Raw genomic sequence first — 17,824 nt, forward strand, 5'->3', positions numbered from 1 at the left:
GAGGTTGAACAGAGACTATTAGGGAAAAAATACATTTCTGGCTTGGACAACCATGTGAATAGGGTGGTACTCATGGATATAGAGAATGCAGAAGTTCAGGAACAGTTCTGTTGGGATCAACTGGAAATCCCTGTGGAGATAATTCTTAAGCGGCTAAGCAACATAAGAACTGTGATATTGAGTAAGCAGTTTACTGGAGTTCACAGAGACGCAGAAACCTTGGGCTTTGGTCCTCAAATTCCAGCAGTTCAAGGGGAGTTAGCCTGATCACTTTTCATAATGTGCAAGAAAAGGAGCGTAAAAAGCACAAGAGATGCTGCAAAGAGAGCTATTCTATTTACATCTACAAGGTGCTGGAGCAGGTCCACCCGGACTTGGAGAATGTTTTGCACACATTATGGCCAAAGTCAAGAAAAAGCAAACAGCCTAACGCTCAGTGCCAGACTTCCCTAAGTGGGGAGCTCCAGGCCTTTTTTGCTGTCATCGTAGAGGGTTTGTAGTAGAAAACGTCGTAGACAAAAGGCAAGCCGTATTTCCCCATGGCACTGTCCACAGAAAGAATATCCCCATGAACCCAGGATTATGGGAGCTCCCATTTAATTGCCTCGGCTGTGAGATTTTAGCTTTCACCAATACTGGGGCAGATACAGTTGATTAATGCAAAGTTTAGACTTAAAGATAACCATGTTATGCCTAGTCTAGGAAAAAATTATCAGTCTGGCAATGAGGCATACTCTATAATAAAATAAACATTCTACAGCCCTATTAGAAACTTTCATTGGCTCTTAAAAGAGCCTTTGGTTTGTGGAGCTCATCTGCTGGCTCTATCATGTTTTACTTGGAGCTGGTGTACTTGGTGACAGCCTTGGTGCCCTCCGACACAGCGTGCTTGGCTAATTCCCCAGGCAGCAGCAGGCGCACGGCCGTCTGGATCTCCCTGGAGGTGATGGTCGAGCGCTTGTCATAATGCGCCAGGAGGGAAGCCTCACCGGCAATGCGCTCAAAAATGTCACTAACAAAAGAATTCATGATACTCATGGCCTTGGAAGAGATTCCAGTGTCCGGGTGGACCTGCTTCAGCACCTTGTAGATGTAAATAGAATAGCTCTCTTTGCGGCATCTCTTGCGCTTTTTGTCCTCCTTCTTTTGAGTTTTAGCGACTGCCTTCTTAAAGCCCTTTTTGGAAATGGTAGTGCCCTTTGAAGCAAGCTCCAGCATGTTTATCTTCCAAGTTCATGGGGAGATCACTAACTGATGTTTGACTGGAGTGAAGCGTGATATTTATAGGCATGGCCCTCAACCTACGTCATTTGCATCCAACATCTGATTGGATAATAGGTAGAGTATGTAAATAAGGCAATTGCAGTAAGGTTCTCTGATTGGATAGATGGCTATCAGCCAATCAATCAGATAATCCACAATCTGCTGTCAGACTAGAAATACGCTGAGTACCCGTTTTAACGGGTGTCTTTTTCCGTTAGAACTTTTAGTTTTGGGCTATGTCTTAGACTAGGGAAGCTCGGGGGAAGGGTACGCGCTATTCATTCAGAGAGGTTCTGCAGTTCCCCGTGGGCGGTGTCAACCGGCTGCTCAGCAAGGGCAACGATGCCGAGAGGGTCGGGGGCTGCACGCTAGCGTACCTGCCGGCGGTTCTGGAGTACCTGGCCTCCGACACCCTGGAGTTGGCGGGCAACGCCGCCGTCGGAACAAGAAGAAGACCCGCATCATCCCGCGCCACCTGCAGCTGGCCATCCGCAACGACAAGGAGCTCGACAAGCTGCTGGCCCGAGTGACAATGGCTTAGGGTGACGTTTTGCCCAACATCCAAGCGGTGCTGCTGTCCCAAAGGATTGGGAGCCACTACCACAAAGTCCAGTATGAATAACCACGCAAGTTGTAAAAGCCAGCGAAGTGACTTGAATGTCTAATGTCTAGAAGAAACAAAAACAAAAACAAAAACCCCAAAGCTGAAATCAAAGGCCCTTTTCAGAGCCACTCGATTTCTGAGAAAGAGCTAGTTTACAAAAGGATTACAAAATGCTGTTTCGTCAATAAGACTACAGCTTTCGTACAGGACTCAGAACAGTTCTGGTTATTGGGGTATCCGAAGCAGTTTCCTTTAATACTCGGTAGTATTGACAGCAGAACTTGATGTTTCTGGGTGGAACTGTTTCAGCACCTACTTCAGGTAGGCAGAGCAGTGATTATAGCAGGCTCCTGGAAGGGAAAATGCCATTCTTCTTGGGAAAACGAACAAACAAATTAGGACGTTATTGTGACAACCTATGTAATTCCTGAGAAAAATAATGTGAAGATGGGGAATCATATTTTGAGGGTTGAATTTTAGTTAGAGTGTCGAATTAGAGTAAATGATTAGAAGCAAAGGAAGATTTGTAAACTTGCAGCTTTCAGCACAACTCTTGTTGGGAGAACATGACTGTATGGACATCAGTCAAGGAATGGGCATATCTAAACATACTCCTAGGGCGCATGTTTTCTTCTGCCAAAGAATTACCTTCCGAGAATTCTAGGATGGTTATATGTCTAGAAGACCGTAGCCATGCTATGTTAATAAACCAAAAGATAAAAGTACATACAGATATGTGATACCTTACCTATGTGAAGTGCTTAATACACTATAATAAAGTTTATAATGTTTATAAGGTTTATAACCTATACACTAAGATACAAACCTATAATTAGCCTTTGGTTTGAGATGTAATGGACACACTGAAATATAAATATGTTCATACTTATAAATACTCGTATTTATAAGTATATAGATACTAATATTTTAGTATGTGGGTTATATCTCAAACCAAAGCCTAATACTGTGTGTGTGTGTGTGTGTGTATGACAGAGTATTGCTCTGTCGCCCAGGCTGGAGTGCAGTGGTACAATCTCACTGCAACCTCCACCTCCTGGGTTCCAGTGATTCTCCTGCCTCAGCCTCCCGAGTAGCTGGGATTACATGCACGTGCCACTATACCCGGCTAGTTTTTTGTATTTTTAGTAGAGATGGGGTTTCACCACGATGGTTAGGTTGATCTCAAACTCCTGACCTCAGGTGATCCGCCCACCTGAGCCTCCCAAAATGCTGGGATTACAAGGGTGAGCCACTGCGCACGGCCAAAAGTTATTTTCTTCACAATGCTTGTGTCCATAAAATTATTACCCTAAACCTATAGAATTTAATAAATATGAGAGCTATTTGTTGAAAACAATTATTAAACCTCCTGGGAACTTAATTTAGATAGAGATATTTAGGAATTGTTTTAAGGTTACAAGGACATAGTTTAAAAAAACCTATGTTAACATATTTGAAAGTATTGAAGAAATGTAAGAGTTTCTGAAAAAATAGAAATTGCTTAAATTAAACCTAGAAAGCAGTGAGGATTAAGATGAATGGGGAAAAAAATGAGGTTACTAATGAGCTAACATCCTCAAATATCAGGCTTCTTCTTAGACATTTAAGAAAAGGATAAATCTACAGCTAACGAAATGGTTTCAAATTATTAAAAAAATCCCAAAAGTGAATGAAGAAGGCATGCTACTAAGTGCAGCACATTCTCAGTTATAAGTAAATATACACAAATCTTCCATTAAATATGAGCAATCAACTCTGGTAGCCAATTAAAAAGTTAACAGTGATAAACCAGGATCCATCTACGAGTGTAAGGATATTTGAATGCTGAGTAAAATGCAAACCTGTTTGCTAAAGGAAAAATAAATCTTAAACTCAGTAGATGCTTAAAAGGCATTTGTTAATATGTTTAGATGGATAATCTTTGTTTCTTAGTGGAATACTAGTAGTTGTTAGAGGACTTTTACAATCACTGTTATTTAATAATGTTCTTGATGATTAGACAAATCTTTAAAAAGGGTATTGAAAAGATTCTCCTATACTAGTAGAAGGAAAATAAAATCAGATTTAAGTAACAACTGCAGGGCAATGCCCCACAATTAACTGGGAAATAATTATTGGAAATCAACAGTTCTCCTCAGAGCCACACACCCTTTCAGAAAAGGAGCTGTGATCAAGTTTCAAAAAATATCATTTCAGTAACTCGCTTATGTTCAATGTAGTAATTGCAGCTGCTTCAGAATGATGGCATTAATCTATCATCCTTAGTTCATGCAGATTGTATTATATGACAAGGGATTTTAATAAGTAAAACAGAACATTTTTGGTGAGTGTTGGCTATTTTTCATTTATAAATTCAGAAATCCATGGTAAACATTTGCTAAAGGAAATGACAATATTCTACTGTAATTATACTGTGGAAAATAGGGAATGTAGGGGGATTAAAGACAAATGAAATGGAGAATGAGCAAGGACACATAATACTTGGTGTTAAAGCCCAGAAGGGACATAAGTACATCTGATTACCCTCTAAAGTGGGTGAATGAGGAGCAGAGAGATTAAGTGAGCAGTCATGCTCTAATGCAGTCTGTTCTGCAAAAGACCAAACAAGGGAACTGTCTTACTGCTGTAACACATCACAAAATCCTAATCTGGAAACATCAACATTGACTGAATTCAAGTACCCAAACCATACAGTAGAGCTAAAAGTTTTTTCACTTTTTTTTTTTAACTACAACAAATATTTAAGAAATACCTTTTATTCCATGATCAAAGTCACAGTTAGGGAAACATGTACATACCAAGAGCTAAAACAAAAGTTTTCAAAAACAATATGCTATGGTGGAAGCATTCTGACATTACTTTCTAAATTATTGTGTTGTGTTCTATTGTTTTATTGTATGTTCTATTTCACAAGTGGTTCATGACTTGCTCTTCAGAACAAGATTGGGATGATGAAAATGGTCAATCAGGGCAGTCCACTCTGCACTCAGGTTTAATCAATAAAGGAACTGCACTCACTGGGGTACCATGATTGGTTCAAAGGTTGGGCATGCCACCCAAGCTGAGCCAGTAAGAATCTTTTCTGATATTTTCAGACCTGGAGATTGAAGAGACATATTTATAGGGTTGCAGGACAAATAAAAAATTTTAGAAAATTAATCCAGAGCTGCCAGTGGCTGAATCTCTTGCTCTTGGAGCACTTTAAAAAATAAAGGTGACATCAGAAATAAAAACTTCTGTGGCTGTTGAAAGAGAAGGTGGTGGGGGTGGGGTGGTAGGGGGAATGTCTGTGTATCTCAGATTCCACTCTCTGAGGACTTCAGTCCCAGCAGCTTTTCTTTCTAGTCTACGGTTACCCTAGAAGAGAACTGTTAATGGGCCCCACCCTTTCCTCCTTAATTTATCTCAATAATGAGTTTCTTTTGTAAGAACATCTGTCTGACAAATTTAAGCAAAATTTTCGGCTTGACACAATAAAAACCCCTCCCCAAAATCATAGTCAATTAAATGTGTTTGGTCTTTAACCATGGCCCCGTATCTCAGTACTCATTTCGGTGAGATTAAATGGCTTTGTTCTTAATCAGGGTGTGCCAGAAGGGATAAGAATAAGGAAGAAGCATGAAATTAAGCTAAAAGATGGAATTTTTCTCTTTCCTTTAATACTGTAAAGCAATTAGAAGACAAATTTAGAGCCAAACAAGGGGTGTGGCTGGTGCTTTGAGAAGATTTTTGGATCCTCAGAACATTTTGACTCCCTTCCATGGGGTCATTAACCCATTCCTTCCTTCTACTGTTAAGAACCCATATCAGACCAGTGGGATGGGCAGGTCTGACTCTCAGTGTCTTCTGTTACACCAAGATTCTTTTAAAATCCTGAAATTTATCAGAACTGGACCATATTTAACTAAATTGTTCTCAAGGTCTTTCTACACAGTAAAAATAAAATTAACACCCTATTATCTTTTCCATTAAATTGTACAAAATTACATGGTCCAACTGAACTCATTATGAAATCACATTTGCAAAAATTGTAACAGTGAGAAAATTATGACAGTGAAAGAGATCTGTCCTAACCAACTTCATCTTGCTAGATCTTGTTAGATCTTACCTAACCAACCTCCAAACTGCCCTTGGTTATTTCTGGGCATGGGCCAAGCTAACTTTGGGAGAAATTTAGTTTCTAGTTTAAGTTATAATAGCCCTTCTCAATAAATTAAACTACCTTTGTAAAACTAATGAAAGCCTACCAGGTTAGGAGGATGAGAGGGTCTTAATCTGTAGTTGAAACATTATTCCATTACCAACCATTATTCTATAGGTGACAAGATTTGCAACTTCTCCAATTACTCTTGTAAATAATGTCATTAGTGTAGAATCTAAGATTGGATTTTTGGATGTCTTTTCAGGCTTTTGCATTTCTGATGACTGGATGGCCCCACTGGGTCCATGACTCTTGACTCAACTGGTCCTATGGCCACTACTCAGAAGTGGACTCAGCTTCAGGAAGACCATTTTCCCTATCCCTATGATTGCTTTCTCAACCAATCAGCAGCACCCATTCCCTAGCCCTCTGCTTGCCAAACTATCTTTGAAAAACCCTAGCCTCCAAATTTTCGAGGAGGTTAGTTTGAGTAGTAATAAAGCTCTAGTCTCCCTTCTAGCCTGTTTTACATGTATTAAACTGTTTCTCTATTGCAATTTCCTTATATTGATAAATTGGCTTTATCTGGGCAGCAGGCAAAAGAAACCCATTGGGTGGTTACAACTGCTATTACAACCAGTAATATATGACCATCATATGGCACCCAAATAACATGATTTTGGAAATAAAAGTTACTGCCTTCCAATGAAATAACAATGTTACTAGATCACTGACAGTTTCCCCCTTTCAAAATATAATAACAAAATTAGGAATTCCTTCAAAAGAGTCTTCTCTATGATTGTTACGACAGAGAAATATAAGTCCTACATTATATAAAGTGTTTTATTCTTAACATGTTTCTTCTGATTCCCCTTAATCCTAGACATTCAGATTCTACCTGGATTCTAGATTGGTATCTAAGATCAGGAGCAAGGCAAAATGTTCACTCACAATTAAATTCAACTGTATACTGGAAGTCCTTGCTAGTACAACAAGGCAAGAAAAAGAAATTAAGAGCATATGGATTTGGGAGAAAATAAAACTCCCTATATTCACAGATGATATGATTGTTTATGTGAAAAATCACAATAAATCTTAAAAGTACAAGTAAAAGGAACTAGAACATCTAAAACTATTTTGAAAAAGAATAAAGTGGTAGGGATAACTGTAACCAAATTCAGGACTTATTATATAATATAGTAATCAACACTGTGTAGTAATGGCAGAATAGATCAATGGAACAGAAGAGAGAACACACAGATAGTCCTACACAAGTATGACCAACTGAGTTTTGACAAAGATTAAAAAACAATTTAATGAAGGAAGGATAGTGTTTTCAATAGCTGATGCTAGAGCAATAGGCAAAAATATGTATGTTGACTTAAACCTTACACCTTGCCTAAAATTAACTCATATAGATCATATATTTAAATATGAAAAATGTAAAACTATTAACCTTTTAGAAAAAATATGTAGAAGAAAAGTCTTTTGAGTCTAGATGTATGCAAAAAGTTTTTAGACATGAAATCAAAACAATCCAGAAAAGAAAAAAAAAGTAAAAGCTTTTGTTCTGTGAAAGTCTCTGTGAAGAAAAAAACGACAGGCTGCAGACTTACAGAATATATTTGCAAACCATATATATGGTAAAATACTTGATCTATGTTAATATAAAGAATTCTCAAATCTCAACAATAAAAAACCAAACTATCCCAGTAAAAAATGAACAATATTCATGAGGAAACATTTCACTGCCAAGGACGCACAAAGGGCAAAAAAGCACACGAGGAGATGTTTAACATTAATGCTCATTAGGAAAGTGTAAATTAAGACTAGGATGAGGTATCACTACACACTTACTGAGCAACTAAAATTAAAAAATTGACAACATCAAATGATGGCATGAATATGGGAAAACCTGATCGCCCATACATTGCTGGTAAAACTATAAAATGGTACAGATCACCTTGGGAAACATTTTGCAGTTTCTGTAAAATCAAAACATATACTTACAACATGATCTAGTACTCCCGCTATGGAACATTCATTCCAGAGAAATGAAAATGTATGTGTTTTAGTCAGTTTGGGCTGCTACAACAAAAATACTATAGACCAAGTAGCTTAAACAAACAAACAAAAGTATTTCTCACAGTTCTGAAATCTGGGAAGTCTAAGATCCGGGTGCTGGCAGATCTGATCTCTAGTGAGGGAACTCTTCTTGGTTTGTGGATAGCCTTCTTGTATCCTGACGTGGCAGAGAGAGAAGAGAGATAGAAAGCAAGCTTTCTGGATTCTCTTCTCATAAGGGCACTAATCTCATTCATGAGGGCTCTACACTTATGACATAATTACATTCCCAAAACTCCACCTCCTAATACCATCACACTGGAAGTTAGAATTTCAACATGTGAATTGAGGGGACACAAACATATGAACTAAGGGACACAAATATTCAGTCTATAATGTTATGCTCACACAAAAATCTGTATGCATATATCCATAGCAGATTGTTTTTAATAGGTAAGCCTTAGAAACAATTAAGATGTCCTTTAATGAGTGAACGTTTAAACACACTGTGGTATATTTATACCGTGAAATATTACTCAGCAACAAAAAAGAAAAGCTATTGGTATACAGAATGAGTAGAATGGACTTCTAGGAAATTATGTTGACTGAAAATAAAGCCAATATCAAAAGATTACATACTATATGATTCCATTTATATAACATTTCAAAATAAAGTCATAGGGATGGAGAATAACTTAATGGTTCCCAGGGGTTTGGGATGGTGAGGCTGAGGGGATAGCATGAGGTGTGGTTATTAAGGTGTAACATTAAGGAGATCTTTGTGATGATAGAATTGTTCTGTACTTTGATTGTGATGGTTACACAAATCTACACACGTGATAAAATTATATGGAACTATTCACACATTGTACCAATGTCACATGCCTGGTTTTGAAATTGTGCTATAGTAATTAAGATAAGGCCACTGGGATAAAATTAATGAAGGATACAGGGAACCTCTGTATACTAGCCTTGCACCTTCCTGTGAACCTATAATTATTTCAAAACAAAAAGTTAAAACTAGCCCCTTTTAGCTATGAGGCGACAGTATAACTCATATCCATTAGTTACTAGGGAAAACAAAGCCAGAGCTGGAGAAATCTGGGATCAAATAACATTATAAAAATAAATTAAAATTTTATGAAGAGAAATGTAAAGTCACAGGCTGGAGCAGGAACTGACTGACATAAGGGAAGACAATGATCCTAAACCTTAGTTACTTAGAAAACTAAAATATGATCCACATTCTCCAGACAATGGAAAAAACAAACCAAACACCTGGATATTTACAAGATATAACTTCAAGCATCTACAAAGTCATTTTTTTTTAAATTGGGTTTCTCAAATATTAGAAATTATTGATTAATATAAGTTATTTGTTGTATTACAACAGTTATTAGACTGAACTTCTAATTTCATTAGGAAAAGAATAAATAACCGTAGGGGTGGTTTAAAATTACAATAAAATGTAAGTTGCAAAAAATTTAACCACCAAAGAATGGACTATATGGAATGCAAGATACTGACTTTACTGATGAGCTCCTTTCTCAGAAAAGTGAGTTTATTCTGAGATTTTTATAAAGATAATTCTGAAAATAAAATGGTTCAAAAAATGAATCTCAATTCTAACACATTAAGACAATATATAAAATATCTGCACTTCCATGTTAATTATAGCATTACTTACAATAGCTAAGAAATGGAATCAACTTAAGTGTCCATCAATGGATGACTGGAATTTAAAAACGTGCTATATATGCACAGTGCAATACTATTCAGCCTTAAAAAAGGAAATCCCGTCGTTAACAGCAACGTGGGCGAACCTGGAGGATGTTAAGTGAAATAAGACAGGCATAGAAAAAAAAATATCACATGTTCTCAGTCATATGTGGGAGCTAAAAAAGTTGATCTCATGGAGATAGAAAGTAAAATTATGGTTACCAGAGACTGTGAAAGGTGGAGGAGGTGGTAGGGAATGAAGTAAGGTTGGTTAATAGGTAGAAAATAAAAGGAATAAGTTCTACCATTTGATAGCACAGTAGGATGAGTATAGTTAATAATCACATTATATATTTTAAATTAGCTAAAAGAGAAGATTTGTAATGTTCCCAACACAAAGAAATGATAAACATTTGAGGCGATGGATATCCTAATTACCCTGATTTAATGATTACACATTGAATGCATGTATCAAAATATCACATTGTTAAAGTATACAAAATATGGCTGGGCACTGTGGCTCACACCTGTAATCCCAGCACTTTGGGAGGCCGAGGCCAGTGGATCACCTGAGGTCAGGAGTTTGAGACCAGCTTGGCCAACATGGTGAAACCCTGTCTGTACTAAAGATACAAAAATTAGCTGGGCGTGGTGATGGGCCGCCTGTAATCCCAGCTACTCAGGAGGCTGAGACAGGAGAATCGCTTGGACCCAGGAGGCAGAGGTTGCCGTGAGCCCAGATCACTCCACTGCACTCCAGTCTGGGCGACAGAGTGAGACTCTGTCTCAAAAACAACAACAAATATACAAAAAGAAAAAAAAATTAGCCAAGCATGGTTGTGCATGCCTGTAATCCCAGCTAGTCGGGTGGCTGAGGCAGAGAATCCTTTGAACTTGGGAGGCAGAGGTTGCAGTGAGCGGAGATCACACCAAGACAGAGTGAGACTCTGTCTAAAAAAAAAATGTATACAAAATATCACATTGTTGAAGTATATCCTTGGCCGACAGACAAAATGGACTCCCTGTGACAAACTGAGGCTCTCAAACTTCAAACAGAACCAGAGGGCCACAGCTGGGTGAGGGAGCATTCAAATACTCTGTGTTCTCAGAAAAATGTTGTAAAAGTATCACAAAACTTCCCTTTCTATAATCAAGCCAAACCGGTCATTGCTGGTGCCAAGGTAAAACTACAGCCAAAGCCTCTGGGTAACCACTCCCAAGGTTAAAAGAATCATCCGGCACAGAGACTTCTGGGCTTGGAAGCCAACCAATCAGTGTTCAGCTATGGTGGCCAATCAGAGTTCAGCCATATCAGGACTTGACTGTATTGACCAATCAGAACTAAGTTACATTGACCGATCAGAACTAAGTGAATTTAAATCCTTTATTTGCATAAATGGGCCTGACTGGGAACCTGGGCATGCAACTTTTGTTATAAAACCAAAACCCAGTGGGGCATAGTGACTCATGCCTATAATCCCATCATTTAGAGAGGTCAAGGAGGGAAGATGGCTTGAGACCATGAAGACTAGCCTGGGCAACATATTGAAATGCTGTTTTACAAAAACAAACAAACAAAACAACAACAACAAAAAAAAAACGGCTGGGTGTGGTGGTATGCACCTGTAATCCTAGTTACTGGGGACTCCAAGGCTGGAAGAGAAATAGGCACACTCATACAGCTGCTGGCGGAAGTGTACAATGGTATAATATGTATGGTGGGAAATTTAGTCAGGTGTGGTGGCACACACCTGTAGTCCTAGCTACTCAAGGGGCTGAGGTGGGAGAATTCCTTGAGCCCAGGAGTTCAAGGCTGCAGTTAGCTATGATCCTGCCACTGCACTGGGCAACAGAGGGAAACCCCATTTCTCAAAAAATAATAATAAAATAAAAACACAAATTAATACATTTTGTGCGGAATTTAGTAAAACCTAACAAAATAACATATGCCTTAACCATGGACCCAGGAATTCTCCTGACAATCTATCTTGAAAATACAACTCCACATATGTGAAACAACAAAGATGTACAAGGTTGTACATGCAGATTATTTGTAATATAAAAAATTGGAAATAATGTTAAAGTCTATCCACAGGGGAAATGTTGCGTAATGTCTAGAACAGACTCACAGTAGAACACCTGGGAAGCCATGGAAATGAATGAGAATCATCTCCATGTGTTGGTACAGAAATCTCCATGATATATTTGAAGTTTTTATAAAAAAGGTGAAAAAACTGTGTATTGAGTACTACTTTTTTTTGTAAAAAGGAGTAACAATTTAAAACATGTTAATGATTTACAAGCTCAAGAAATAAAATTAAATCAAAAGGAAAATAAGCAAACTCTGACACTGAAAGCAAACTGAAACGAATGAAACAAATTGTATTTTGTATTGGTAACATGATTACACAGAGAACAGATTATTTCCAATGACTTTGGAATATAGTTCTCTGATGTTACATTTTTTATGAGATGCCTTCTATTTTTGCCAGAAACTTAAAAAAAACTTTCTAGGTTTTATAAACCAATTCAAAGCACAGGAAAATATAGCACCTTCTATGTAATTCTGTGAGTTAGTGTTACCATGAAATCAAAACTAGATGAAAGAAAAACAAGACAACCTGAAGCTAATCTCAATTACTAGAGTAGATGCAGAAGTCCTAAACAGAATAATATGAAATTCAATTAAGTAGTTTATTAAGAAAAAATATATTGTGAAAGTACTTGATTTATGCTTGCAATGCCAGTATAGTTAAGGTCTTAAATGTCATCCACATTAAACAAGGGTTACTGAGCATGCACATATGACGGATACTGCTCCTGGCCTGGGAAAATTAGGTAATGTTTCAAGGAGTTTATGTGTAATAAAATGGATAAATAAATAAGCCACATGCTTTCAGAAAATCATAAATGTGAAAGAAAGCTGTGCTATAGCAGATATATGTACAAAAGTTCATGAGAATTACTGGGTTGAGCATATGGTTCTGACTGGAGGGAGAAGAGAGTGAGAAAAGTTTCCCAAGGAGAAGAATATTTGAGTCAGATCTGGAAAAGGGTGTCACTAAGTTGCATGCAGAGAAAAGGGCAAGGTCCATTCAGGGAGATAGAAGAGAGTCATTGAAGGCACTAAGTTGTGGCCAGCCATGGCTTCTTTGAGTAATAAAGACTAATCTAATATGACTAGAGAACATGGACATACAGTGGGGAGATATGACTGGATGGCAGCTTAAGGTCAGTTGACACAAACCTTTGTGTGGCATGCTAAGGAGATTGGAACCTCTAATTTAAAAAGTAGACATCCAAGGCTTCTGAGTACAGGAGTGAAATGGTCAGATGTGTGAGTAATCAAGAAACTGGTAGCATCAGTGTGGATGGATTGCAATGGGGAAGTGGTGAAGTATGAGGAAACACACCTGTCCAGTTTGCTTGAGACAGAAAGTTGTGATTCTCTTAAGCAGTCACTTAATCTTAATTTCTATAAGCAGTCACAGAGCCAGGGTTGTGCTGGAGCTGGCTCAAATGAATGCAATCTTACTCACAAGGACCAATTATTAAAATTGCAGGAATTTTGCAAACTGGTTGTTAAACGCCACCATTATTAAAAATTAAATTATATAAAATTACAGTTAGATTAAATTTAGAAAGGCGAAAATACAGTACATTTTACTATTTGCTCTCCATGCTCTTGAGGTTATTTATGTCAATACTATCTGAATTGTAGAAATGCTATTTAATGGTATGCTATTGTGCATCTCTTCCCAACTATGCATTCAATAATGTGTGGGTAGCTGGAAATCAGCCTGGTGGACATTCTTACACCATGGAAATCAACAACCACTATAAATTAGGACTTTATTATTGATTGTCTAGACTTAAGAAAATCTTGGAGAAAATGTTAATAATGTAGATTAAACTTAAAAGTGTGACATATCTATAGCTATTACATTCTGAATAGCCCGAAATATTAAGGAAATATTATTTCAGTACCCCAAAACTATTATCCAATTTAGCAAGTAGTTGCTCATGCCATTGACATCTGAGCAAAGTTTTGACATACTTTCATTTTCCTTCATTTTTTTTTTGAAACCTGAAATAAAAGCACATAACCAACATTTATGTCAGGACTGCACCCATTAGTTAATGTGTAAGTGACTTCTCTGATCAAACAGATAGTAATCAAGCAGTTTGCAGTCTGATTTTGTGACACTATTGTTGGCAATAAAATTCTAAAAATTGATAGAATTTTTACAAGAAATAGTAATTCCTCTGAAGTTATAGGTCTAAACTGAAAATCAAGAAAGCAGTTTAGCTTAAAATTTATTTCTCAAATTATATACAGAAATGTTAGTGGAAGTTTTTACTTTAACTTGCAAGTGGTACCATGGATTTTATTAACATACATATGTATGGATATAGGTGTGTAAATGTTTTGTGTATGTATATGTGCGTATTCACTTTTCTCTTAGAGCCAGTTATTAAAAACATACCAGCACATAACTATCTACAAACTATACATTTGAGAGAGGCCTCCAAAGGAAATACGTGTATGGAGGACAATGAGAAAGAAAGGAATACTTTAACATTTACTTGGTCTTTGGTCTGAAATTCACACGTTTCCCAATGTGGGTAAGGCCAGATCATGGCAAGAACACCTTTTCCCTTCACTAAAAAACATAGAGAAAAAGTAAAACTTGCTCAGTCTTTGTGTTACAGACTTCCCTAAGTTGGAGGCCTTTTCTTAGGCTCCAGGTCTTTCTATTTCAGACTTACAGAATAACAAATCATCAAAGTAACCAAAACAGATGATCTGGCCTCTTTCTAGAAGGAACTAATCCATTACTCACAATACTCTGATATTGTGGCTGAAAGGTCTGAGGGACCAAACCCATGTGGGCATCATCAGGGCATTTATTAGTTGTTTCTTTAGAGCTTCTCCCTTATATGAAAAATTGGTTCTACCATATTTCATCTGTAAAGTTCAGCCAACAGATCCTGATAGGCTTTGTAGAAAAAGTGCCATTGGACAAGATTGCTTCAGAAGTCTTTAAAGATATACTTGGAAGTAAATTCACATATTAGACTTAAAAGACAGAGAGGATCACTCATGAGCAGATTTCGCAATCCTAACAATAAAGAGTATTAGCCGTTATCAATCTAGTGAACTTAAATGTTTACTGCAGCTTCAGATAATAAATTCAACAAAAATGCATCATGTCTTATCTATATTACCTGTCTTATCAAATTAACTGTATGATTCATAAATAGCATATAAATATGGAAAGCATATAAATATGGAAACCATAGTTAATCACAGCTCTTATTTTTAAAACTTAGTTGCTCTGAAAAACCTTTAGTTTTGATGATCCTTCAGCAGCTAATTTTCAGGTGGAGCCTCATGGAGTTCCTCTTCAAAGTGCAAGGATGTCCATGATTCCAGTATAACATTTATAAAGGTAATTAACTAAATAAGTCAATACTGATAAAATATTATATTCCTGACAATAGTTGCTAAAATGCATTAAAAATGCTAGCTATGGGCTCTTTAAAGTTTAAAGCTCTTAATAAACTGGGGGTAATGGGATAAATTATAAAAATTGTTGAATGAATACATCCCAAAAGAAGGAGCAGCATCCTAAGTTCAGGAGTAAGATAGTTTTATTGCCATTAGAATCAGAAACCGCCAAAAAAAAAAAAATCAAATTCTTATCACCACCCTATGCCTTGTTGTGGAATATTAGACAAGTTATTAAGCATAGAATTTAGCCATGGTCAACTATAAGACAGTATCATACTTTTGGATGACTTAATTGTAGTCCTAGTATAATAGCTAGCTTCTAAGGTGGCACCCTATTATTCCTGCCTCCTGCTATTCCAACCTTGTATATCCCCTTCTAACCCTGTACCAGGGTTGGCCTGTGCAACCAATGAAAAACAATATGGCAGGATTGATGGTATGCCACTTCAGAGGTTAGGTTATAATATGTAATGCAACTTCTTTTAGTCACAAAGTAGGAAACAGAGCCAAAAAGCTACTGACTGATTCATCAGGGATAGACTGACAATAAAAAACAGTACTTTTGTCACAACTCTTATAAGTTCACAGTATGCTAAAAAGTATCTTTGATTGTAATAACAGGGGCCTCTCAAAGCAGTTCACCAACAATATCACCAACAGAGAAACTCATGATGTTTAAGGCTGCAGAAAGGATGCCAGTATCAAAGTGGATCTACTTTAGCACCTCCTACAGGTAGCAGAGTAATCAACCCAGTGCATTCCTGCAGCAACATTGCTATTCTTCCGGGTTAGGGCATTCAGGGTAAAGGAGCAAAGTGCAATTGTTCTGGCATTCTGACAACAACACAGTTCCTGAGAAAGAAGAATAATTATGTAGATCATGGTAGATCCACGGGGAAATCTTATTTTATGGCTTCCATTTCCACAATGTAAGAGCTAGACTTAAATGCTGGTTGGACTAGAAACAATGAAAGGAGGCATGTAAACTTGCAGCCTTCAGCTCAACTGTCTGATTGGAGAATATGACTCTAGGATGTCAGTAAATCAGCCAACAAATAACACTACACCTCCAAAGCTGCACAAATTCTTCAAGTATATTTTAGCCAAAAATATTCTTCCAAGAAACCTACCGTTATGGACTGAATGTTTGAGTCTCCCTCAAATTCATATGTTAAAATCCTAACCACCAACGGGATGAGGTTAGGAAATGATTAGATCATGAGGCTGTATTCCTCATGAATGGGATTAGTGCCTTTATAAGAAGAGACATGAGAGCATGTTTTCTCTGTTGTTCACCACTAGAGGATACAACTCTTTGGAGTTGGAGAAGACAGCTGTCCACAAATTGGGAAGTGGGCCCTCATCAGATACTGAGTCTGGCAGTATCTTGAACTTCTCAGCCTTCAGAATTGTGAGAAATACATTTCTGTTGTTTAAGCCATCCAGTCTATGGTATTCTGTTATAGCAGCCCAAATTGACTAAGATGCCTAGGATATATTGACATTTGGAAATCTATAATATGGAATTTATAATTCCAAGCCAAAAGATTCAGAAAAGTGAATTCAAGAAACTCAAAATTTGCTAGAAGGGCATATGTGTATATTTGTTACTTATTTTACATGAAAGAACACTTAGTAAAACAAGAATAACATTATTCTTAATACATGGGCCAAATATACCTTAACCTAAACCCCAATGTCTTGTTTCATGATGAAAAATCAGTACTATGTCTATGACAGTCAAGAACACAAAAGGTCTCAGACTGGTGTTACTGAACAGAGGCAAACACAAAACCTCTTTGGAGAAACAATCTCTCAATCCATGGCAGGGTTAGCTGAGGTGAAACTCATTAAATATGAGCTCACAATCTGAAATTACACAACACACCTGAAACAATCCCATAAGAGCAAGAATCAGGAGAACACAAAAAGATTGGACATCCTACTCCAGATCTTGAGATAATAAAACACCATAAGAAATTACAGAAACTAAGAAAATAGATATATAAAACACCAATAAACTATTTATAAAGACTAGAAGAAAAGGGAAAAAATGAGAGGAGTGAAGGGATGGCCTGCCCCTCCACACATGTGGGTATATCTCGTCAGGTGGGACGAGAGACTGAGAAAAGAAATAAGACACAGAGACAAAGTATAGAGAAAGAACAGTGGGCTCAGGAGACTGGCGCTCAGCATACGGAGGACCTGCACCGGCACCGGTCTCTGAATTTCCTCAGTATTTATTGATTACTGTTTTCACTGTCTCAGCAAGAGGAATGTGGTAGGAGAGCAGGGTGATAGTGGGGAGAAGGTCAGCAAGAAAACATGTGAGCAAAGGAATCTGTGTCACAAATAAGTTCAAGGGAAGGCACTATGCCTGGATGTGCACGTAAGCCAGATTTATGCTTCTCTCCACCCAAACATCTCAGTGGAGTAAAGAATAACAAAGCAGCATTGCTGCCAACATGTCTCGCCTCCCGCCACAGGGCAGTTTTTCTCCTATCTCAGAATTGAACAA

At 37.5% G+C, this 17,824-nt stretch overlaps 1 protein-coding gene and 1 pseudogene across 1 annotated transcript; one reads left to right on the forward strand and one right to left on the reverse strand.

Annotated features, from left to right (window-relative positions):
• Positions 1–791: 791 nt before the first annotated feature.
• Positions 792–1,292, reverse strand: LOC101123860 (histone H2B type 1-A). Its single transcript, XM_004043361.2, has one exon. It carries the CDS (start codon positions 1,216–1,218, stop codon positions 835–837), a length of 384 nt encoding a protein of 127 aa, XP_004043409.1. The 5' UTR covers positions 1,219–1,292; the 3' UTR covers positions 792–834.
• LOC101142131 (histone H2A-beta, sperm-like) lies at positions 1,290–2,663 on the forward strand (annotated as a pseudogene).
• The last annotated feature ends 15,161 nt before the right edge of the window (positions 2,664–17,824 follow it).

Source organism: Gorilla gorilla, chromosome 5 (assembly GCF_029281585.2).
Source record: "Gorilla gorilla gorilla isolate KB3781 chromosome 5, NHGRI_mGorGor1-v2.1_pri, whole genome shotgun sequence".
In the NCBI taxonomy this organism is placed as follows: domain Eukaryota; kingdom Metazoa; phylum Chordata; class Mammalia; order Primates; family Hominidae; genus Gorilla; species Gorilla gorilla.

Coding starts and splice junctions, on each gene's coding strand:
- LOC101123860 (XM_004043361.2), bottom strand. CDS start 1,218: ATGCTGGAGCTTGCTTCAAAGGGCACTACCATTTCCAAAAAGGGCTTT.